This window comes from Lolium perenne, chromosome 2 (assembly GCF_019359855.2).
Source record: "Lolium perenne isolate Kyuss_39 chromosome 2, Kyuss_2.0, whole genome shotgun sequence".
Classification (NCBI taxonomy): domain Eukaryota; kingdom Viridiplantae; phylum Streptophyta; class Magnoliopsida; order Poales; family Poaceae; genus Lolium; species Lolium perenne.
In genome coordinates this window covers 5,523,964-5,547,819 of record NC_067245.2, presented here as the reverse complement: position 1 = coordinate 5,547,819, position 23,856 = coordinate 5,523,964, and the positions used below count along the sequence as shown (strand labels likewise).

Genomic DNA, 23,856 nt, shown 5'->3' with positions numbered 1-23,856 from the left:
TCAATCGATGCACACGGCCTTTTATTGAACGTATAAAGTATCAAAAAGGTCATGTATATGATCACCAAGAAGCAACACTTTTCCTACTAAACAGCTAGCTGTTTTGCAATTGGCAAACAGGCACTTTTTGGGCCGTCCGATGTTCTCACCAATCTTGGCGCATCTATGTCAGGCTTCTACTGTGTGCTCCGTTGAGTCCCTTCCCGAGTTTCCTTTCCAATTGTTTTTTACTTATTTTCACTTGCCTTCATTTATTTCGTCGGAGTCCCACCTCTTTTGTCCCGTCCCACTGCTCTGGCTAGGAGGCGGGCGACCGCGGCCAGCGTCGGAGAGGGCGGCGACTGCGGCAACGACGCATCCTGCACGGCCAGCGTTGGAGAGGACGGCGACTGCGGCAACGGCGCATCCTACTCGGCCGGCATCGGAGAGGGCGGTGCTGCTCGGGACGGGGAGAGTTGCGACGCCGCAGTCGGCGGTAGCTGCGATGGGAATAGTTGCTCTCGTGTTCTTCTTCGTCCAGCTGGGAAGAGTTCGGCGATTCGCGAGCGCAGAAGGCCTGGTTGCCGCCGACGTGATGGGTAATCTCTTTGTTTCCATGTCCTCTGTATTTGTGTGCTCTAATTTTGGGTGGGTGGTATGTTGACCACGAGGTCGCGCGGGATTTGACCTTCGCCTGTGGCGCCGCGCATCAGTTGTGAGTTGTTTTTGGAGCTGCATCAGCTGTTGTTTGATGCTGCTCATATGGAGTTGTGCTACGTATGCGTGGTGTAGTGCTCGATTTATTGGACATTTTAGGTATTTTTGTTCTGAACCTGTTCATATGTGCTGAAGATCCCTGCAGATGTTTTGGGCATTTGGGGTATTGTTGATTTGTAGTTCGAGGTAGCTATCCAGTTGTGTTTGCTTGTTTGGGGCGATGTTAGTTTGACCTGAATTTGTTCATTTGTGCTCAACCTAGCTGCAGATATTTTTGGGCGTTTGGGGTTATGTTAGTTTGTCATGAATCCGCTCTTCTGTTCTAGACCTTGCAGGCAGTTGTGTTTGGGTGTGTTGCTGATTTTTCAGAGATGTATATTTTGATAACTAATTCAGCACACATCTTATCTGTGATGCATATGTTAAGGCAAGTTCAAAGCTTAGTGTTAGTGGTTGACTGCCTGTTTTCATTTCATGCTTTGAGACTTGAGTTTTGTATAATAAGGAGCATGTGTGCATCGGCAAGTAGGTACTTAGTTCATGTTTATGTCTCTCTATTATAGAGTCTCTTTTTTTTACCTGCACCTCAATTCTGCCTTCTTCCAAGTCCGTATAAGTTGACCTCGCAGATGGTCCTTCATTATCCGTGACTGGATTTACCTGCATATGTTGCTAATGTGAGCATTTTGTTGTCATATGCATTAAAATGATGAAATACTTTAATTTTGTTTATCAAATAGCTTACAGGAGCTTTGTATTGATGTTTTTCACCCTCAAACATGAATCTTTCTGCTTTGCTGCTTGTTTGTTTTCACTCTGAATTTTTTTCAGTAGTTATCATGTAGTGTCATCATTTGCTGACGACGAAAAACTCTGGGCATCTCCTTAGAGTTTTAATTTTTATTTGACATCATTATTTTTTAGAGGGAAAATTAAATATAGATCTGTTCAGTGCTCACTTTTCCTGTAGTACTTTTATTTTATTTTAAGAGCTTAGTATTACTTACCTGCATATTTCTATTTCAGATGAGCAGGTTATGTCGAGGTCGCCCCTTAGCAAAGCCATGTATGAAAATGTGTGGTGCAATTTTATTTGTTATTTTTTAGCGTATAAAAATATTTTGTGAACATGTTTTGCCGAATACGCCATCTGTTTGTTTCAAAATAGCACCTCTAATAATAATGCCTCATCCATTGCTGCCTTTGTATTGCCACTATTTAGTACCTGCAACAAAAGAATATATATCGTTATTTAGATGCAGCGATAAAAGTACAAGATTCCATGCTTTTGATTTGATTTTAAATGTAATTATTTCTGTCATTAATTTGCTGCTTGTTGCAGTCCTGAAATTATTGTTGAAAGCTGTTTCTATGCAACTATGATTTGAATGGTGTGAGCATCTCCACCTATCAAAATCTGCACATCCCTGCCATGTTTTAAAATCTTTCACTGCTGCAGAGTTTGCACTTCTTAGTTTTCATTTTCTCATTTTGTTTTTCGCTTCAGTTCCTTTGCATTGAAGTACAATGGCTAGGTAGTTGATGGATTTATCGATTAAGCTTATCGAGTATTTTATTGCGTGGACCTGCAGAAGGAGATGCAAAGCTATTTACCAAGGAACATGTGATTACGTTGTAAGCAGCCAACCACCAGGCTCCGTTTCGCAGGTGCCCACCTGATCCTCCTTGTCGTCCATCGCCAAGTACTCCTCGAGAGGTCTTTGCAACATGTCCAGCATGAGCGTCTTTCAGTTTTATTTGCTCAGTTTCTTATTTGTTGAGCTACTCAGTTTCTCTGCTTAATTATGTCCTATTTCTTAACTTTTCAATTTTCCTCCTTTCATTTTCTTGGCATTTTTAGTCTTCAGCTTCATTGTTCCACTCTCTCTGTTTTGAATTTTTTAGTGTGCATTTTGTCAGCATTTTATTGTTGAGCTTCATGTCTTATTCATCAACATTTCTTTTTTATGTGCTTCTTATTCAGGTTTTTGGTCGTTATTCTTCATTAATCAGTGTTTGGTCTTCTTCTCGTCATTTAGTCGTTAGTTCATTAGTGTTTCTTTTTTCATTTCCTTTCTCCGGTCTTCAGTTCTTTTATTTTTCTGCAGCAGCTTTTTTTCTTCAGTCATTTGTCTCACTCTTCTGTCACTCCTTTTGTATTAAAAGCCAAAGCTTTCCACCCTCAGTTTTCTTAGTTCTCACTCTCTTTCAAATTTAGTCTCTCAGTAATTTAGTGGCTCAGTTACTTTCCTAAGTCTGTCAGTTCTTCCTCAGTTTTTCAGTTACTTCTGTCTTCATTATTAACATTTCAGTAATGTCTCTTAGTAATTCTGTCTTCAGTTCTTCAGTCTTTGAGTCCACCAGGATATGATTAAGACAGTTATGTTCTGTCATTTCGAATTGTCTCTTTGTTTTTAGTCTTTAGGAACTGATAGTTCCTCATTAACTCATTATCCCTGAAATTGTAGTTCATTTTTCCTTGTTCAACATTATTCAGTTTTCAGTGTTATTCCTTCTTGTCTGTAGATTTGTTTTCTTTCAATTTTTCTGCATTTTAGTAAATCATTCTTTTGATAGTTTCATTGTTTCAATCTCTCAGTTTGCATTCCCGGACCCCTTGTATTCCTCGCCAATCGGATCCACACCGACCTACATCGCAATCGCTCGTCTCCGTCAGGGCACCACTTCAGCCGTTGGAATCCTTTGATTCTTCAGTTTTCAATCTTTGACCTTATGTGTTCAGTCATATGGCGCTTTCTTTTCATTGCTTCATTGCTCAGGTAATCATGTTTATTTTTTAGTTATCCTTTTTTGGTACTTGTTACACACATTTAGTTTCAGCCTTTAATTCTTCAGTCGGTAGATTTGTTTTAGTAAATCATTCTTTTGATAGTTTCATTGTTTCAATCTCTCAGTTTGCATTCCCGGACCCCTTGTATTCCTCGCCGATCGGATCCACCCCCACCGACAGCCGCAGTCACTCGTCTCCGTCAGGGCACCACTTCAGCCGCTATAATCCTCCTCAAGGTAGCTCTCTCTCTCTCTCTCTCTCTCTCTCTCTCTCTCTCTCTCCAGTGCTCTCTCTCTGCTTCATTGTTCCACTCTCTCTGTTTTGAATTTTTTAGTGTGCATTTTGTCAGCATTTTATTGTTGAGCTTCATGTCTTATTCATCAACATTTCTTTTTTATGTGCTTCTTATTCAGGTTTTTGGTCGTTATTCTTCATTAATCAGTGTTTGGTCTTCTTCTCGTCATTTAGTCGTTAGTTCATTAGTGTTTCTTTTTTCATTTCCTTTCTCCGGTCTTTAGTTCTTTTATTTTTCTGCAGCAGCTTTTTTTCTTCAGTCATTTGTCTCACTCTTCTGTCACTCCTTTTGTATTAAAAGCCAAAGTTTTCCACCCTCAGTTTTCTTAGTTCTCACTCTCTTTCAAATTTAGTCTCTCAGTAATTTAGTGGCTCAGTTACTTTCCTAAGTCTGTCAGTTCTTCCTCAGTTTTTCAGTTACTTCTGTCTTCATTATTAACATTTCAGTAATGTCTCTTAGTAATTCTGTCTTCAGTTCTTCAGTCTTTGAGTCCACCAGGATATGATTAAGACAGTTATGTTCTGTCATTTCGAATTGTCTCTTTGTTTTTAGTCTTTAGGAACTGATAGTTCCTCATTAACTCATTATCCCTGAAATTGTAGTTCATTTTTCCTTGTTCAACATTATTCAGTTTTCAGTGTTATTCCTTCTTGTCTGTAGATTTGTTTTCTTTCAATTTTTCTGCATTTTAGTAAATCATTCTTTTGATAGTTTCATTGTTTCAATCTCTCAGTTTGCATTCCCGGACCCCTTGTATTCCTCGCCAATCGGATCCACACCGACCTACATCGCAATCGCTCGTCTCCGTCAGGGCACCACTTCAGCCGTTGGAATCCTTTGATTCTTCAGTTTTCAATCTTTGACCTTATGTGTTCAGTCATATGGCGCTTTCTTTTCATTGCTTCATTGCTCAGGTAATCATGTTTATTTTTTAGTTATCCTTTTTTGGTACTTGTTACACACATTTAGTTTCAGCCTTTAATTCTTCAGTCGGTAGATTTGTTTTAGTAAATCATTCTTTTGATAGTTTCATTGTTTCAATCTCTCAGTTTGCATTCCCGGACCCCTTGTATTCCTCGCCGATCGGATCCACCCCCACCGACAGCCGCAGTCACTCGTCTCCGTCAGGGCACCACTTCAGCCGCTATAATCCTCCTCAAGGTAGCTCTCTCTCTCTCTCTCTCTCTCTCTCCAGTGCTCTCTCTCTGCTTATGTCTCTTTCTATGTGATGCAGCATGGCAGGGTGCAGCTGTATGTCTGTCTAATGGAATTGATCACTATATGTTTGATGCCTCATGAATTCTTAAGGTCAAAGTTTTTTTTTTTTTGTAAATAACCAGTGATTTTTAAGTAAAAGGGATTTCCTTCGTGCTATGTTCCTCTTCTCGACTGCAGCAGCGTGGTGTGGCTTTGTTGGACGGTGGGAGTCTCGGCTAGTGTGGCCTGGGTGTGACCAGCGGAGGAGTGTCTGATTCCTCCAGCGCATGCGCTGTTTCTAACAAGGGCTGGCAGAAGCATTATGATGGGTGTTGTAAGCTAGTTGTGTTTTGTTGCCAGGAGAGCATGATGTAGTCATTTTTTTCTTCATTCTACAGTTTCTCATTCCATAAGTCTTTTTTACCTTTTGTCAGGTCCCTTGGCTTGGTTTTATATCATTTCTCTGAGTCTCCAAGTTTTGCACTTCCTTCATTGCCTGAATCTCTCAGCCTGAATTCCTGGACATCCTGTATTGCTGCACAACTGGATACATTCTGACCTACTGCAGCAGTTATTTGTCTCCATCCAGAACGAATCAGGTTCCAACAGCAACCTCCGCACTCCTCCTTGATGGTACCTCTATCTCTGATGCTTTTTCCCTTTGTAATTATGTCTCATTGTTGTGTACGTTGTAATATGTCAGTTTTGCATTCTTTTTCTAACCCATGTTTTTCCCTCACTTAGCAGGTCCTGTTGGACCTAAGGTCATAGCAACTTATCTTCGTTCCGCATGAATCAGGAACAACATGTCAGCAACCTGTTTCATGGGCCTGGCTTTTTTGCATAAGGCTCTTTTTCATCAGAACATGCGCTCAGCACGGTACTTCGCTATCCGATGCTACTTCTCTATCGTAAATCTAAACTTTTGTACCATTTCGAGTCTGTCTCTGTTCAGGTAGTTTCCAGGTACTATTTTTTCAAGTGTTCTTGTGTAACAGGGGAAGAAAAAATTGAATAAGAGTGTACATCATGATTACATGAATGCAACTACAGACACCAGACGGTGAAAACTGGTGCTACATCTTCAAAAAAAATCTGACAGTGCAAATTTTGTGTTTTCAGTTGATAAGGTGATCGGGACCATACCTTAGGTTGCAAAGCATCTTCAAGTGGATGTAGGGTTTCTTGCAGATCTTCTTTTCCTTCCTTCTTGTCTGATGGGAGCTCTTCTTCCCCGTCTATTGTTTTGGGGGTAGGATCCTCTCGATCTGGATCCAGATAGGAGCAGGGAATGGTTGGGAAAGAATGGTTGGGGTGGTCGCAGCACGTGAGGCGTTTTCTTGGTGAAGAAGAAGGCCAGGCAGCTGTTTTGGGCCTTTTTTCATGGGCTTTCTTGTGATACGTGGTGGATTTAGTTTTGGGAAACATCGGACTGAAAAACGGCTTGTACTAAAATCTGTCTGTTTTGGGTTAATGAAACAGACACTTATTTCGTTTTATCCAAGTGTTTTTCATTTAACTGAAATACACAGCTGTCTGCGTTTGATTGGTTCAGAAAAACTGTCTGTTTTTCAATTGAAAAACAGCTAGCTGCTAGCTAGTCACTCCCAGAAGCAAGGTTTTAAATAGCGTGCTATTTCATTTAGCGAGGACCTTCTCCAAACGCTATACACGTTATAGCGCGCTATATATAAAATAGCGTTTTGCAAAAAGACATGTAAATGTAAAGGATTTCGGCAACTAAAATCTTGTCCAGCAGACTAATTGCATAACCAGATCGTTGAAAGTAGATTCCCAGGACCAAATTAAAGACAACATTTTTTAAGACATACTAACATTATGATTAAAGAGCCAAGGGGGCAACAACAGAGGTGAAAGCTCATTCAGAATCGGAAGAAGAATGCATGGCTTCATCTACAAATCGGACGATAGCTTGTACACTACCAATCTAGTTATCTACAGATCAATAGTTCAATATATCTACGCATCTATAAATCAGGATGAGGAGGAGGTTCTAGTCAGCTCTAACCTGGTGGGTGATTTGCCTGCGGCATCTCCGACATCCGAGCCGGAGGAAGTAGCCGATGGCACCCTGTGGGAGGAAGCAATGGATGTCGGCGTCACGCTGGAAGAGGCAGCCGCCGCGGTCACGGTAGGCTAGGTTTTGCCTTTCGGCCGATGGGTTGGCCTGCAGTTTTGGACCTTTGTTTTTTTGCAGCCAAACGTTTTAGCGCCGCTACGTGTTATGCGTTTTAGTGTGATTTAACATGATTTAGCGTGTTATTTCGTGTTTAGCACTATAGCGACCATTTTTTTGTCAAATATAGTGTGGAGGGTCCAAATCTGCTATTGCGCGCTAAAACCGGCGAAATTGCGCGCTATTTAAAACCTTGCCAAAAAGTGGTTTTGCATCACTGTCAATTTGTTTGGTTTTCCGGATGTAAAATAGGACACATGTGCCACGCAAGGTGATGCAAACAACTATCTCCACAATATTGCATACATATATTAAATAAATAATATGAATCATTATCTCAAATAAAACTAACGGAAGACAAATTCTAATATATAATAGTTCTTAATTATTACATCACAATAACAAATAGTTTATTAAATGGTTCATCAAGTAGCACATGAATAAACACATGTAACATAGAGTTCATCACATACAACAACATGACATGAAGATAAACCAAGCGGTTTTGTTCACCATTCGATCTCGACCACTCTTCAATGAGATCATTTTGAAGATTGAGACATCCCGTACCGGCAGAGAAAATACCCCTCGAGAAAACACTAGATGCTGAACGAAATAGTAACTCACTGCCAAAGACGGAACAAGAGCATACTAGTGTCATCATCTTCCTCTATGTTAAGCTCCTCAGTGGAGGAGCCGAACACAACCATCTACAAACACAATACTCCCTCCGATCCAAATTAATTGACTCAACTTTATCTAGATACAGATGTATCTATACGCCTTTGTTGACTAGATATATTTGTATCTACATAAAGTTGAATCAATTAATATGAACCAGAAGGAGTAATATATTCCCTCCATTCTAAAATAGTCTACATTCTAGCCTCAAAATTTGTTCCGAAATACTCTACAGTCTAGCTTTTACTAGTCAACAACAACACTCAAAACGAAATGGTTTTGCTCTCTTTATTAGATGTTGTTATTTTCCATGTAGCTTGGAATGGTTGTTTACATATCTAAGAGCATCTCCAGTCGCGTCCCTCAAAAAGCGTCCGGCATAAATGATTTGGGGCACGTTTAGGACCGCGCCGGACAAAAAGAGACCAAAAATCTGTACAAAAAAGAGTCCCTTTCCAGCCGCGTCCCTCAAACAGCGTCCGGATGCATGCATTTTAATTAAGGGGACCACCCCATGTGGGAAAAGTAGGTGAGAGAAAGTGTGGGGAAAGAGACTAGCATGTGGGGACTAGGGGCTGCATGCATGCATATGAGCTCTCATTTTGTGTCCGGCGTCCCCGGTAGAGACTCTATGAGACTCTATCATAGAGTCTCTACCGGGGACGCCGGACACAAAATGAGGCGCTAATTAGCTTTTGGGGACGCGACTGGACAGTTTTTTTCCCCATTTCTTGTCCGCCGTCCCCCAAACGCCATTTGGGGGACGCGACTGGAGATGCTCTAAGTAGTACTAATAAATGCAATACTAGGTTGTCTTATTTTCTCTAGAATGTCGGCTAAATCAGAACGGAGGGAGTATATTACAAACTACTCCAAGATAGCAACAACATTGTTTAGAAAAATAAAAATCGAGAAATTACCATTGACAACTTAGGTCAAACACCTTGTGTGCCGAGTCGGTAATCGTGTCATGCTCGAAAATTCATCGACGGCGCAGCTTCTCCTCCTTCATAGCAGCTCGGCGGACGGCGCCGGGCACTCACTCAGGACGTGGCTGCGCGGTGGTAACCTCTCTTGGCGGACGGTGGCGGGTCGCTGGACAGTTACGCTTCACCACCACGGCCAGCAATATGGACGAAGGCTCGCCGGAGACCCTCAATCGACCTTCAATCAAGCGGTGGCGAGCCAAGATCAACCGTGGGACGCGCGGTTCGTTGTCCGATTCAAATCGGCGTCAGGGGCAGGCACGACCATGGGCGCATGCATCTCAATCAGCTGGGACAAAGACCCTATATCCAATGTTGTGCAATGCCTAATTGTCATGAACAATGACGGTGGAAGTAATTCATTCTTTTGTTTTATCTGTCTAATCAAGAAATCCAAGTTTCAATGGGTCCATGCTTTCTATGATGTGTTAAGGCTAGTCATAGTGGGGAGTAACTTAGACTAGTAACATGACATATGTTACTAGTCTAAGTTACTACCTCCATAGTGGGTAGTAACTAATATTTGGTGTCATGCATTGTGTCATTTACTATGGTGTAGACTCAACTTGTCTTGGGGTGTGTGATGTTTTGGTAACATAGCTAGTTACCACCTCAGTCTCTTTCTTCATTCATTGTTATGCCATGTCACCAAAATGGCTTGGGTTTTTTTTTGAAGCAAGACTATGAGCCAAAAAGCCCCACAGCAAATTTTATTAAATTTTATATAAAAAAGATTATGTACAAAAAAGAAACCTAAAACTAAAAAATGCTAAACTAATACAGTCTCTAAGGTAGGGACTTGAGCCAACTAAGAAGACTATCCTTATGCTTGGCCTTAATTCTGTACTGCAGCCAAAACATATCCTGTACAAATTTGGCCTTCCATCTAGCAAAAGAAACATTCTCCTGCCTAAAAATTCTCCCATTTCGGATGAGCCAAATATTCCAACAAGCAGTAATAATAACCTTCATGAAAAAAGGCTGCCGAAAGCTTCTTTTGGCCTCACTCAACACCACCTGTAAATCATCATGCTGCTGCCAATCAATCTGTAAATAATTCCAAATTCTAGCACTGAAATTACAGTGAAAGAACAAGTGAATCCTATCTTCATACACCCTAGCTGGACAAAGCACACAAGTATTATCCTCAGAGACATTCCAATGCCTCCTCCTGAGCAGGTCTCTAGTATTCAACCTATCAACCAACAATAGCCATGCAAACACCTTTGTCTTCATCACACGGGAAGACTTCCAGAGCCATGTATAAACCTTAGGAACCATAATGTGCGCATGGATATGATCATAGAACTGTTTAGCAGAGTAGCTCTCACCCCAACAATAATGCCATCATCCTTTGTCCCTGACAACTGATTGTGATCCATTAAACTCTGTAAAGTCTGAAGCTCCTGGAATGCTTGAGTAGACAAAGGTCTATAAAATAGTTCTGACAGATCCTCTACATTATACACCTCCTGTGCAGACATTTTATCATTAAGCACATATGAGAATAATCTTGGAAATCTGAACATAAATGGCCCAACCCATCCACCTTTCAATTATCCTGCCAGAACATAAAAGTATCCCCAGTTCCCATGGAAATCACCGATATACCTCTAAAATTATCCACTTGTTTCATGACATCCTTCCACCAAAAAGAACCACATAACTTCTCTTCATGTGGGACTTTTCCCTGATAATGAGAAAACCAAACCAACTGAACCCAGGGAGTGTCCCTTTTATTGTAAAACTTATCCAAAAAAATTAGCAACAAAGCAGCATTTTGTTTCTGAAAATTGATAATACCAAGTCCCCCCTTAAGTTTAGGCTTGCAAATCATTTCCCATGCTGCCAAGGACTGCTTAGGGTGTCCCTCTTGATCCCTCCATAAACATTGCCTCAAGATCCTATCCAATTGCTTAGTGAGTCCAGGAGGTAACTGCAGAGTACATAAAAAATGCAAAGGCATTGAAGCCAGAGCAGAATTAATCAATTGCAGCCTTGCTCCTTGTGAAAGGAAACTAGAATCAGCAGTAAGTTTTCTCTCCAATCTGCACACTAAAGGTGACAACTCTTTAATAGTAGGCTTAGTTGTTCCCAGAGGAAGTCCCAAATAGGTGAATGGCATAGTTCCCACTTGACATCCAAACACATCAGCCAGATCAGTGATACGTCTCCGACGTATCGATAATTTCTTATGTTCCATGCCACATTATTGATGATATCTACATATTTTATGCATACTTTATGTCATTATTATGCGTTTTTCGGAACTAACCTATTGACGAGATGCCGAAGGGCCAGTTGCTGTTTTCTGCTGTTTTTGGTTTCAGAAATCCTAGTAAGGAAATATTCTCGGAATCGGATGAAATCAACGCCCAGGGTCCTATTTTTCCACGAAGCTTCCAGAAGTCCGAAGGGGAAACGAAGTGGGGCCACGAGGTGGGGACACAGCAGGGCGGCGCGGCCCAAGCCCTGGCCGCGCCGGCCTAGTGTGTGGCCCCACCAGGACTCCACCGACCTTGCCCTTCCGCCTACTTAAAGTCTCCGTCGCGAAAACCCTATCACGTTCGACGAAACCAGAGAAAACCTTCCAGAGCCGCCGCCATCGCGAAGCCAAGATCTGGGGGACAGGAGTCTCTGTTCCGGCACGCCGCCGGGATGGGGAAGTGCCCCCGGAAGGCTTCTCCATCGACACCACCGCCCGCTTGAGCACCGCTGCTGTCTCCCATGAGGAGGGAGTAGTTCTCCATCGAGGCTCGGGGCTGTACCGGTAGCTATGTGGTTCATCTCTCTCCTATGTGCTTCAATACAATAATCTCATGAGCTGCCTTACATGATTGAGATTCATATGATGATGCTTGTAATCTAGATGTCATTATGCTAGTCAAGTGGGTTTTACTTATGTGATCTCCGGAGACTCCTTGTCCCACGTGTGTAAAGGTGACAGTGTGTGCACCGTGTGGGTCTTTTAGGCTATATTTCACAGAATACTTATTCGCTGTTATGAATGGCATAGTGAAGTGCTTATTTATATCTCTTTATGATTGGAATGTGTTTTGTATCACAATTTATCTGTGTCCTACTCTAGTGATGTTATTAAAGTAGTTTATTCCTCCTGCACGGTGTAATGGTGACAGTGTGTGCATCGTGTAGTACTTGGCGTAGGCTATGATTGTGATCTCTTGTAGATTATGAAGTTAACTATTGCTATGATAGTATTGATGTGATCTATTCCTCCTTTCGTAGTGTGAAGGTGACAGTGTGCATGCTATGTTAGTACTTGGTTTGGTTATGTTGATCTGTTATACACTGTAAGGTTATTTAAATATGAACATTGAATATTGTGGAGCTTGTTAACTCCGGCATTGAGGGTTCGTGTAATCCTACACAGTTAGTGGTGTTCATCATCCAACAAGAGGGTGTAGAGTCTAGCATCTATCTATTTATTCTATTATGTGATCAATGTTGAGAGTGTCCACTAGTGAAAGTATGATCCCTAGGCCTTGTTCCTAAATACTGCTATCGCTGCTTGTTTACTGTTTTACTGCATTTAAACTGCCTGCAATATTACTACCATCAACTGCACGCCAGCAAGCACTTTTCTGGCGCCGTACTACTGCTCATATTCATTCATACCACTTGTATTTCACTATCTCTTCGCCGAACTAGTGCACCTATTAGGTGTGTTGGGGACACAAGAGACTTCTTGCTTTGTGGTTGCAGGGTTGCATGAGAGGGATATCTTTGACCTCTTCCTCCCTGAGTTCGATAAACCTTGGGTGATCCACTTAAGGGAAACTTGCTGCTGTTCTACAAACCTCTGCTCTTGGAGGCCCAACACTGTCTACAAGAATAGAAGCACCCGTAGACATCAAGCAATTTTCTGGCGCCGTTGCCGGGGAGGAAAGGTAAAAGGCACTCATACTCCGGTCCCAGGTAAAGTACTTTTCTGGCGCCGTTGTGTGTGTGCTCTAAGCTATTTCCTTTAGATCCTGCAATTGCATCTTTTTGTTTCTTGTTTACACTAGTTTGGCATAATGGACAACAGTGAGCTTCTTATTCTATTTCTTGATTTAAGACATGGATGGTTTGATGCGAAAATTAAAAAACCTATGGAACATATTAGTATGAACACTTTGAATACCATGGTTGCTAATGATATGGAAAATTTTAAGCTTGGGGAAGCTGGCTTTGATGAGCATGGTATTTTTAGTCCCCCAAGCATTGAGGAGAAAATTTACTTTGACGATACTTTGCCTCCTATTTATGATGATTATAATGATATTGGTCTTTTAGTGCCGCCTACTATGGAGAGTAATTTTTATGATGATAATATTATGCCTCCTACACTTGATGAGAATAATAATGATAGCTACTTTGTTGAATTTGCTCCCACTACAACTAATAAAATTGATTATGCCTATGTGGAGAGTAATAATTTTATGCATGAGACTCATGATAAGAATGCTTTATGTGATACTTATATTGTTGAGTTTGTTCATGATGCCTCTGAAAATTATTATGAGAAAGGAAAATATGGTTGTAGAAATTATCATGTTACTAAAACACCTCTCTATATGCTGAAATTTTTGAAGTTACTCTTGTTTTATCTTCCTATGCTTGTTACTTTGCTCTTCATGAACTTGTTTATTTACAAGATTCCTATGCATAGGAAGCATGTTAGGCTTAAATTTGTTTTGAATTTGCTTCTTGATGCTCTCTTTTGCTTCAACTCTTATTTCTTGCGAGTGCATCATTGAAATCATTGAGCCCATCTTAATGGCTATAAAGAAAGAACTTCTTGGGAGATAACCCATGTGTTTTTTTTACTACAGTACTTTTGTTTTATATTTGTGTCTTGGAAGTTATTGCTACTGTAGCAACCTCTTCTTATCTTTATTTTATTGCATTTTTGTGCCAAGTAAAGTCTCTATGGTAAAGTTGATGCTAGATTTGGATTGCTGCGCAGAAATAGCATTGCTGTCTGTCACGAATTCGCGCAGAAGGCTCTGTAAAAAAATCAAAAAAATCTGCAAATTTACGTGTGTGATCCTCAGATATGTACGCAACTTTCATTAGTTTTGAGTTTTTCCATTTGAGCAAGTTAAGTGCCCCTTCCAGGTTCGTCTTTACGGACTGTTCTGTTTTTGACAGATTCTGCCTTTTATTTCGCATTGCCACTTTTGTTAAGTTGAATGAGTTTCTTTGTTCCATTAACTTTCAGAAGTTTTGTGCAATGTCCAGAAGTGTTAAGAATGATTGTGTCACCTCTGAACACATGAATTTTTGATTGTGCACTAACCCTCTAATGAGTTTGCTTAAAGTTTGGTGTGGAGGAAGTTTTCAAGGGTCAAGAGAGGAGGATGATATACTATGATCAAGAAGAGTGAAGAGTCTAAGCTTGGGGATGCCCCGGTGGTTCATCCCTGCATATTTCAAGAAGACTCAAGCGTCTAAGCTTGGGGATGCCCAAGGCATCCCCCTCTTCATCGACAACTTATCAGGTTTCTTCTCTTGAAACTATATTTTTATTCGGTCACATCTTATGTACTTTACTTGGAGCGTCTATTTGTTTTTGTTTTTGTTTTTGTTTGAATAAAATGGATCCTAGCATTCATTGTGTGGGAGAGAGACACGCTCCGCCCTGTTGCATATGGACAAATATGTCCTTAGGCTTTACTCATAGTATTCATGGCGAAGGTTGAATCTTCTTTGTTAAATTGTTATATGGTTGGAATCGGGAAATGCTACATGTAGTAATTCTAAAATGTCTTGAATAATTTGATACTTGGAAATTGTTGTGCTCATGTTTAAGCTCTTGCATCATATACTTTGCACCTATTAATGAAGAAATACATAGAGCTTGCTAAAATTTGGTTTGCATATTTGGTCTCTCTAAAGTCTAGATAATTTCTAGTATTGAGTTTTGAACACCAAGGAAGACGGTGTAGAGTCTTATAATGTTTACAATATGTCTTTTATGTGAGTTTTGCTGCACCGGTTCATCCTTGTGTTTGTTTCAAATAACCTTGCTAGCCTAAACCTTGTATCGAGAGGGAATACTTCTCATGCATCCAAAATCCTTGAGCCAAATACTATGCCATTTGTGTCCACCATACCTACCTACTACATGGTATTTCTCCGCCATTCCAAAGTAAATTGCTTGAGTGCTACCTTTAAACAATTCAAAATTTATCACCTCTGATTTGTGTCAATGTTTTATGGCTCATGAGGAAGTATGTGGTGTTTATCTTTCAATCTTGTTGGGCAACTTTCACCAATGGACTAGTGGCTTCATCCGCTTATCCAATAATTTTGCAAAAAGAGCTGGCAATGGGATTCCCAGTCCCAAATTAATTAACCTAAATAGACACTCCTCCATGGTATGTGATTGTTGGACGGCACCCGAAGGATTCGGTTAGCCATGGCTTGAGAAAGCAAAGGTGGGGAGGAGTGTCATCATAATAAAACTAAAATAAAAAGGCACTCCTTTCATGGTATGAGATTGTTGGCAGGCACCCGAGGATTCGGTTAGCCATGGTTTGTGAAAGAAAGGTTGGAAGGAGTGCCACCCAAAAATAAAAATAATTCATGGGAGCCGCTCTTTGAAGGTTTGTCTGGCAAGGGGGTTAGAGTGCCCACTACCATTCGTTGACAACAACAAACACCTCTCAAAACTTTACTTTTATGCTCTCTTTATGTTTTCAAAAACCAAAGCTCTAGCACAAATATAGCAATCAATGCTTCCCTCTGCGAAGGGCCTTTCTTTTACTTTTATGTTGAGTCAGTTCACCTATTTCTCTCCACCTCAAGAAGCAAACACTTGTGTGAACTGTGCATTGATTCCTACATACTTGCATATTGCACTTGTTATATTACTTTACATTGACACTATCCATGAGATATACATGTTATAAGTTGAAAGCAACCGCTGAAACTTAATCTTCCTTTGTGTTGCTTCAATACCTTTACTTTGATTTATTGCTTTATGAGTTAACTCTTATGCAAGACTTATTGATGCTTGTCTTGAAGTACTATTCATGAAAAGTCTTTGCTTTATGATTCATTTGTTTACTCATGTCATTACCATTGTTTTGATCGCTGCATTCATTACATAAGCTTACAATAGTATGATCAAGGTTATGATGGCATGTCACTCCAGAAATTATCTTTGTTATCGTTTACCTGCTCGGGACGAGCAGGAACTAAGCTTGGGGATGCTGATACGTCTCCGACGTATCGATAATTTCTTATGTTCCATGCCACATTATTGATGATATCTACATGTTTTATGCATACTTTATGTCATTATTATGCGTTTTCCGGAACTAACCTATTGACGAGATGCCGAAGGGCCAGTTGCTGTTTTCTGCTGTTTTTGGTTTCAGAAATCCTAGTAAGGAAATATTCTCGGAATCGGATGAAATCAACGCCCAGGGTCCTATTTTTCCACGAAGCTTCCAGAAGTCCGAAGGGGAAACGAAGTGGGGCCACGAGGTGGGGACACAGTAGGGCGGCGCGGCCCAAGCCCTGGCTGCGCCGGCCTAGTGTGTGGCCCCACCAGGACTCCACCGACCTTGCCCTTCCGCCTACTTAAAGTCTCCGTCGCGAAAACCCTATCACGTTCGACGAAACCAGAGAAAACCTTCCAGAGCCGCCGCCATCGCGAAGCCAAGATCTGGGGGACAGGAGTCTCTGTTTCGGCACGCCGCCGGGACGGGGAAGTGCCCCCGGAAGGCTTCTCCATCGACACCACCGCCATCTTCATCAACGCTGCTGTCTCCCATGAGGAGGGAGTAGTTCTCCATCGAGGCTCGGGGCTGTACCGGTAGCTATGTGGTTCATCTCTCTCCTATGTGCTTCAATACAATAATCTCATGAGCTGCCTTACATGATTGAGATTCATATGATGATGCTTGTAATCTCGATGTCATTATGCTAGTCAAGGGGGTTTTACTTATGTGATCTCCGGAGACTCCTTGTCCCACGTGTGTAAAGGTGACAGTGTGTGCACCGTGTGAGTCTCTTAGGCTATATTTCACAGAATACTTATTCGCTGTTATGAATGGCATAGTGAAGTGCTTATTTATATCTCTTTATGATTGGAATGTGTTTTGTATCACAATTTATCTGTGTGCTACTCTAGTGATGTTATTAAAGTAGTTTATTCCTCCTGCACGGTGTAATGGTGACAGTGTGTGCATCGTGTAGTACTTGGCGTAGGCTATGATTGTGATCTCTTGTAGATTATGAAGTTAACTATTGCTATGATAGTATTGATGTGATCTATTCCTCCTTTCGTAGTGTGAAGGTGACAGTGTGCATGCTATGTTAGTACTTGGTTTGGTTATGTTGATCTGTTATGCACTCTAAGGTTATTTAAATATGAACATTGAATATTGTGGAGCTTGTTAACTCCGGCATTGAGGGTTCATGTAATCCTACACAGTTAGTGGTGTTCATCATCCAACAAGAGGGTGTAGAGTCTAGCATCTATCTATTTATTCTGTTATGTGATCAATGTTGAGAGTGTCCACTAGTGAAAGTATGATCCCTAGGCCTTGTTCCTAAATACTGCTATCGCTGCTTGTTTACTGTTTTACTGCATTTATACTGCCTGCAATATTACTACCATCAACTGCACGCCAGCAAGCACTTTTCTGGCGCCGTACTACTGCTCATATTCATTCATACCACTTGTATTTCACTATCTCTTCGCCGAACTAGTGCACCTATTAGGTGTGTTGGGGACACAAGAGATTTCTTGCTTTGTGGTTGCAGGGTTGCATGAGAGGGATATCTTTGACCTCTTCCTCCCTGAGTTCGATAAACCTTGGGTGATCCACTTAAGGGAAACTTGCTGCTGTTCTACAAACCTCTGCTCTTGGAGGCCCAACACTGTCTACAAGAATAGAAGCACCCGTAGACATCAATCAGCAAGAAGTTCAGGAGGAACATTAATTGGCACCATCTGAGACTATCATAGTTTATTTTTAAGCCTGTGGACAAGGTGAACTTATTCAGAGTTTCCTTCAAGGCCAACAATTGCTGCTTATCAGCTGGCAAGATCAACAATGTATCGTCAGCATACTGCACTATAGGAAAATCCTCCTCATTTGTGTTGATAGGTGTAGACAACAACCCCTGGACTACTAGATCATTGACAGCAGATTGCAACAAATCAGAACCAAACAAGTAAAATAGAGGAGATATAGGATCACCCTGCCTGACCCCCTTTTACATTCAAACTGTTTACCAGGAATTCCATTCAACAAGATAGCTGAAGTGCCAGTAGAAAGAATTTCCTTTGCCCAATTTAACCATTTACGGTTAAACCCCTTATGATGCATCACTTGCAAGATAGCCTCATGCTCAATAGTGTCAACTGCCTTAGCAAAATCCAACTTGAGTATAATAATTGGTTTCCTAGAGGCATGGCATAAATAAAGATATTCAAAAGCCCAAGCCAGACAATCTTGAATGGATCTACCTCTGAGAAACCCATATTGATTCTTATGGATGCAAGACAAGATTACATCTTGCAATCTGTTGGCAGCTAGCTTGGTGAGGAACTTGACACAAACATTTGTCAATGAAATAGGTCTAAAATCATTCACATGCAGAGGTACTTGCTTTTTTGGCACCAGAGTAATGAAGGACCCATTTATGTTCCTCAACTGAACAGTTTCACTATGAAAATCAGCTGCCAATTTGTAAAAATCTGCTTTAATTATGGACCAAGATTTCTTCAAAAACAAACCATTGAAACCATCAGGGCCAGGAGCCCGATCAGCTGGCATATACTTAATGACATCATCCATTTCCTTTTCCTCAAAAGGCCTTGTCAATGAGTCCAATCCATCTACCTTGTGTAGCAGCATACTCAAATCAAACTGCATATCAATTGGCTTAGACTGTCCCAATCTTCCTTTATATTCCTTGAGAAGCATGCTAGCCATCAACTGATGATCATTCACTTCATTTCCTTCAGCATCATGTAATAAAGCAATGGAGTTTCTTCTGTATCTTTCAGTTGCCATAACATGAAAAAATTTAGTATTATCCTCCCCTTGCTTAATCCACCTAATGGTGCACCTCTTCCTCCAATAATTGCATTCCACTAGCAGCAATTCATCAAGATGCAACTTTACAATGCGCCTAAAATTAAACTCCACATTGTACAATGGCCTTTTTTCCTCCAAGGTATCTAAAATAAGTATGACATCATTACATTTCTTCATTGTCTCCTTAAGCTTAGACAGACTTGTATGCCATTTCCTCAATTCATATCTTAACTTCTTCAATTTGTCTGCCAACACTGCAGAACTATACCTCTTATGAGAATTCTGACTCCAAGAATTATCAACACATTCTTTAAACCCTGGGAGATCCACCCAGTAATTATCAAACCTGAATATTTTAGCCTTTGGGATAGTTGTATCAATATTAATCACACATGGCACATGATCTGATCCAGTTTTAGAAAGAGGAAGAACAATTGAATTAGGATAATCTAAAATCCAATGAGCACTAGTAAAAAACCAATCCAGCTGCTCAAGCAAATGGTCTCTCTGCATATTGGACCAAGTGTATGCTCTTCCTTTTATAGGCAACTCCAACAAACCAAGGTGTCCAATAATCTCATTGAACAAAAACATTTCGTTAATATCCCCACCAGGTTTATTCCTATTATCTTGTGCTCTGATGAAATTAAAGTCTCCCACTATAAGCCAATTATCTTCTGGGGCAATTTGTAAGTTATATAACCAAGACACAAAATTATCCCTCTCAATTCCATGACAAGGCCCATACACACACACAAGATACAAGAACTCATTATTATGGATAGAAGTAAATTTAATTACCAGCCCAAACTTCTCTGACTGTGTCAATACCCCTTGGAATATAGCAGAATTCCAGATAATAATTATACCACCAGAGGCACCCACAGATGGAGCATAAGCAAAAGAGTCAAAAAAATTGGGACATAATTTACTAATTAATCTCCAATCAAACACTTCACATTTAGTTTCTTGGAGGCAAATGACATCACATTCACTTTCATCAATCTTGGCTCTTACTTCCCTTTGTCTATTTTCAGCATTAAGTCCATGCACATTCCAACACAACACACACCACTTCCTCATATAGATCTTACTCATAATTAAAGATTAATAAAGCAGGATAAGACCAAGCTGACATGTAATACCAGCTCATTACTGTAGCACAAAATATACATCATGGACAATAAAATAGGCCAGCTGTGTTGAACACCATGATCAGCAAACACAAGAGCTAAGACTCCCACAAAATAAACCTCCTCACCAGGATGCAACAGGTCACACACCCCACACACTAGATCAAGCCCCACAAAAGCTTTCACAAAAACTATAAGGCCAGACAGAACCTCCACACACACTTTGCCCATCAAACTACACATTATCTGCTTGCTTTGGATTCCCCTTCACAGGCTCAGCCTCAAGCTGTTCCCTTGTAAGCTTCTCTGGTGCAATCCCCAGAGCAATCCCCACAGTCTGAAGCACAGGTAAAGGAGTAACAGGAATATCTGTAGTTGCCTCATCAGTCTCTTCCTCCCTTGTGTCCTCATTACGCAGATTGTGCTGCTCCTCCTCATCATTTTCTGCAGCTCTGACCAACAGTAGCTTAGCCCTTGACTTCTTCTTGATTTTTGGTTGAATGTCTAAAACAGGCCTGGGTGTATAACCCTCCTTGTTAAGACAGCTCCTAGTGAACCTCCTCTCAGAATTCTCCACAAGTGGGGCCACTTTCTTCCTTTGCCTCCTCTTCTTAGGTGTCTGAAGTGACAACTGTCCAGACAGCAGATCCTCCTCCTCAAATATCCTGCATCCCTTATTCTCCTCATCATAACCTTGGTATGTAGACAAGCACCCATCTTTCCCCAGCATTACTGCATCATGCTTCAGAAATATAAAGGGAGAGGAGCCCAGCTTATTGAACTGCAGAACAGGGGTAGCTGTAGGCAGCACTGCAGCCAACCACCTATGCCTCATAATCTCAGGAGAAGGAGAGGGGCCAATAAACATCTTCACCATGGCAAACACCTGCAAATTCTGTTGAATTGGTGCAACCCCATCGAAAACCATATTAACTGAAGAATCAGAGCCACCAGACAGATTCAGAACCATGGATACAGGTAACTCCTCCATTGCCCTTGCTCTTCATCCTGCAAATCCCACAAAGGATGATTGTGCTGACCAGCCTCATTGCCCATGTGATTCTCATCATTACCAAATGGCTCTAGTCTTATACAACTTGGAGGTTTACCGGTGTACTTGCTGAGAAACTAGCTAGCACACTAAACTGAAAGGTGTTACTTCTTGTGAAGTTCTAGTCAGTTTCTATCTGTTTTGCGCTGTATGCTACATTTATTTGTTATAATTGCACCTTTCCTATCAAATTGATCTTTTCATTTGCACACTTGCGTTTCCTTTAAAAAAAAGTAAAATAAAAAGTAGTAAATACAAACAAACTGGGCCGGCCCGATGGGCCATCCTAAACCCACACGCGGAAACAATCCTCTTATCGTTTATCTCTTGGTCACTCCATCGTACAGTTCGCCATTAGCGATCGAGGGGATAACGCGCGTCCACTCCATCCTCGCCATTAGCGATGGCTTCTTCCTCCTCCTCCCTCGGCGCCATCCTCCAGCGCTTCCCGCTCCTCGCGCCGCGTGCCGCCTCCCGTCGCGCGCCGACCAGCCGCCGCGCCGTCGCCAACAAGATCTCCTGCATCGGATGGGTACGTACCTTGCAGCTCGGCTCACCGACGCTTCATAGGCTGCACAATTCATTCTGATCTTGCTCGGCTTGTGACGCATGCAGGACCCCGAGGGCATCCTCGCGGCGCCGCAGCCTGGCCACATCGCGAACCTCGAGTTCCGCCGCCGCCTCGACAGCGACGCCGACGCGCGCGCGGCCTTCGACCGCCAGGTCAAGGAGGAGACGGAGCGCCGCCGCAAGGAGCGAGAGGTAAATCAAACCAACCACATAGCTCTTTGTCGCTGGCATGGAATTCCGTCGAACGAGTCCGGAGTGTGCTTGAGCTGACATGACACTGGCCGCGCGCGTGCGTGCAGGCGCGGGTGGTACCTGACACGGACGCCGGCCTGGTGGAGTACTTCCTCGACACGGACGCTCGCGAGATCGAGATCGAGATCGGCAGGCTCCGGCCCAGGCTCAACAAGGGCTTCTTCGACTACATCCAGCGGGAAATCGCCGAGATTAAATTCGCGGTCACCAGAACGGCGGTAAAACTTCTGAATTTCTGATATATTTTGGGCTCTGGCAAAACTCCCAATCCAGCTTGATTTAGATTCCCGTTTTACTCGCAGGAGTTGGAAGACAGGTTGATCGAGCTGGAAGCAATGCAGAAGGTTATCGGCGAGGGAGTCGGTCAGTTAACTACATCTTCCATGAAACTGCTCAATTTGCTGCACTATCAAAACTAATATAGCTAGTAGAAAACTTGACTATATCTGTAACTGTTGTCTTTCCTGTGATGCAGAGGCCTATGACAAGTTGCAGAATGACCTCGTGACGGCGAAAGAGCGGCTCACCAATATCCTGCAATCTAAAGATAGAAAATCAACTGTAAGATCTGAAACATAAAGCTCTTAAAATGCTGTGCCTTTTTCTTTTCGGCAACTCTTCCTATGCGCATGCCGATTTTGTAACTGTGTTGTGGTATCGTGGTGTTTCCCAGCTGCTCGACATGGTTGAACGGAATGAGCTCAACATGTCCATATTGACACTTCTTGATGAGAACATAGCGAGCGCAAAGACGAGTAATCAGGTGATGTGCTTTCCCTCACCCCTCATCTATCAAGAGAATTGAATAAATTTGCAAAGTATATATTTAGGCTTTGGATCTCTCATCATGTTTTTCTTTTACCATGTTTTCTAACTATATTTGTATGTACTTTTCAGGAGGAAGCTGTGGCTTTCATGGAGAATGTGCGCTCAGCTATGTTGAAGTACATAACAGTATAATCTCTATGTCTATATACAAGTGTCCAGTTATCTTGGGCGTTGGGCTCGTCTTGGGCGCATAGTTGTTCAAATTAGTGCCACAAGTTGTAGCTTATAACGACATGATGTGAGCTGTAAATTTTGTTTCCTTTGTATTTATTTCCCCTTCATATAGTTTCCATTTCTGAGGAGCTTTATTGGCAAAGTGAAATTGTACAATCATATACCAGCACTACAGGCAAATATATACAGAATAAGGGTTTTTTGTTTGGTATATCTCAGGACTGTTTGGAAGAAAGGAAAATGCCTTCGCTGGTTGATTGGGCCTGAAAATACACATCAAACCGAACTAGTTGATTATTAAGGCGCCTGAAAATCCACATCCAGTGAAAGTTGATGTGGTGAAAACGTTCATCAACGACAACGTTCACGTGGATGAACGTTGTCGCCACATCAACGTTTACTGGATTTGTGAACGTTGATGTGGCGATAACGTTCACGTATCCAGTGGTTAGCAGAGGGAGACCGTAACACGTGGTTTTTCCACCTGAGAGCGAGCAAGAGGAAGAAGAGAAACAGAATTTCGCGCCTGAAATGTGTTGATGGCTCGTTCACGGAAGACCAGCTTGAACTTGGCCATATGGCAAAGGATTTCTACAACTCTTTGTATACATCGGAGGGGACATCGGGGATGGAAGAGGTTCTCAACGCTGTTCCAGTAACTGTCACAGCTGCGATGAATGAGCAGCTCCTCGCCGTGTATGGGGATGAGGAGATTAAATAGGCGCTTTTCCAGATGTTCCCGCTTAAGGCGCCGGGACCCGATGGCTTCCCTTCCCAGTTCTTCCAAAAACATTGGGACGTTTGTGGAGGAGAGGTGACGAGGGCTGTCCTCTGTATTCTGCAAGGTGAAGAGAGTCCACAATGTATCAACAAAACCTTTATTGTTCTCATTCCGAAAGTGGCGACACCGGAGGAGCTAGGACAATTCCGCCCTATCAGTT

General features: G+C 41.8%; 2 protein-coding genes across 9 annotated transcripts; both read left to right on the top strand.

Moving 5' to 3' along the window:
• The first annotated feature begins 244 nt into the window (after nucleotides 1-244).
• Nucleotides 245-6,478, top strand: LOC127328175 (uncharacterized). Of its 8 annotated transcripts, none has more exons than XM_071825839.1 (11): nucleotides 245-578; nucleotides 2,289-2,364; nucleotides 3,296-3,476; nucleotides 3,612-3,723; nucleotides 4,516-4,696; nucleotides 4,832-4,943; nucleotides 5,017-5,090; nucleotides 5,178-5,308; nucleotides 5,414-5,612; nucleotides 5,727-5,859; nucleotides 6,102-6,478. In XM_071825839.1, exons 3-8 carry the CDS (start codon nucleotides 3,444-3,446, stop codon nucleotides 5,233-5,235), a joined length of 570 nt encoding a protein of 189 aa, XP_071681940.1. In that variant the 5' UTR covers nucleotides 245-578; nucleotides 2,289-2,364; nucleotides 3,296-3,443; the 3' UTR covers nucleotides 5,236-5,308; nucleotides 5,414-5,612; nucleotides 5,727-5,859; nucleotides 6,102-6,478. The 8 variants fall into 8 exon arrangements, with proteins under 8 accessions (XP_071681940.1, XP_071681939.1, XP_071681936.1 ...); XM_071825838.1 differs by having other exon boundaries at nucleotides 246-578; nucleotides 5,178-5,313; nucleotides 5,414-5,578; nucleotides 5,724-5,859; XM_071825835.1 differs by having other exon boundaries at nucleotides 246-578; nucleotides 5,178-5,313.
• Nucleotides 6,479-21,438: 14,960 nt separating this feature from the next.
• On the top strand, nucleotides 21,439-23,126 carry LOC127330998 (uncharacterized). The gene is made up of 7 exons (XM_051357085.2): nucleotides 21,439-21,623; nucleotides 21,707-21,853; nucleotides 21,961-22,131; nucleotides 22,216-22,276; nucleotides 22,389-22,474; nucleotides 22,587-22,676; nucleotides 22,811-23,126. Exons 1-7 carry the CDS (start codon nucleotides 21,495-21,497, stop codon nucleotides 22,871-22,873), a joined length of 747 nt encoding a protein of 248 aa, XP_051213045.1. The 5' UTR covers nucleotides 21,439-21,494; the 3' UTR covers nucleotides 22,874-23,126.
• The last annotated feature ends 730 nt before the right edge of the window (nucleotides 23,127-23,856 follow it).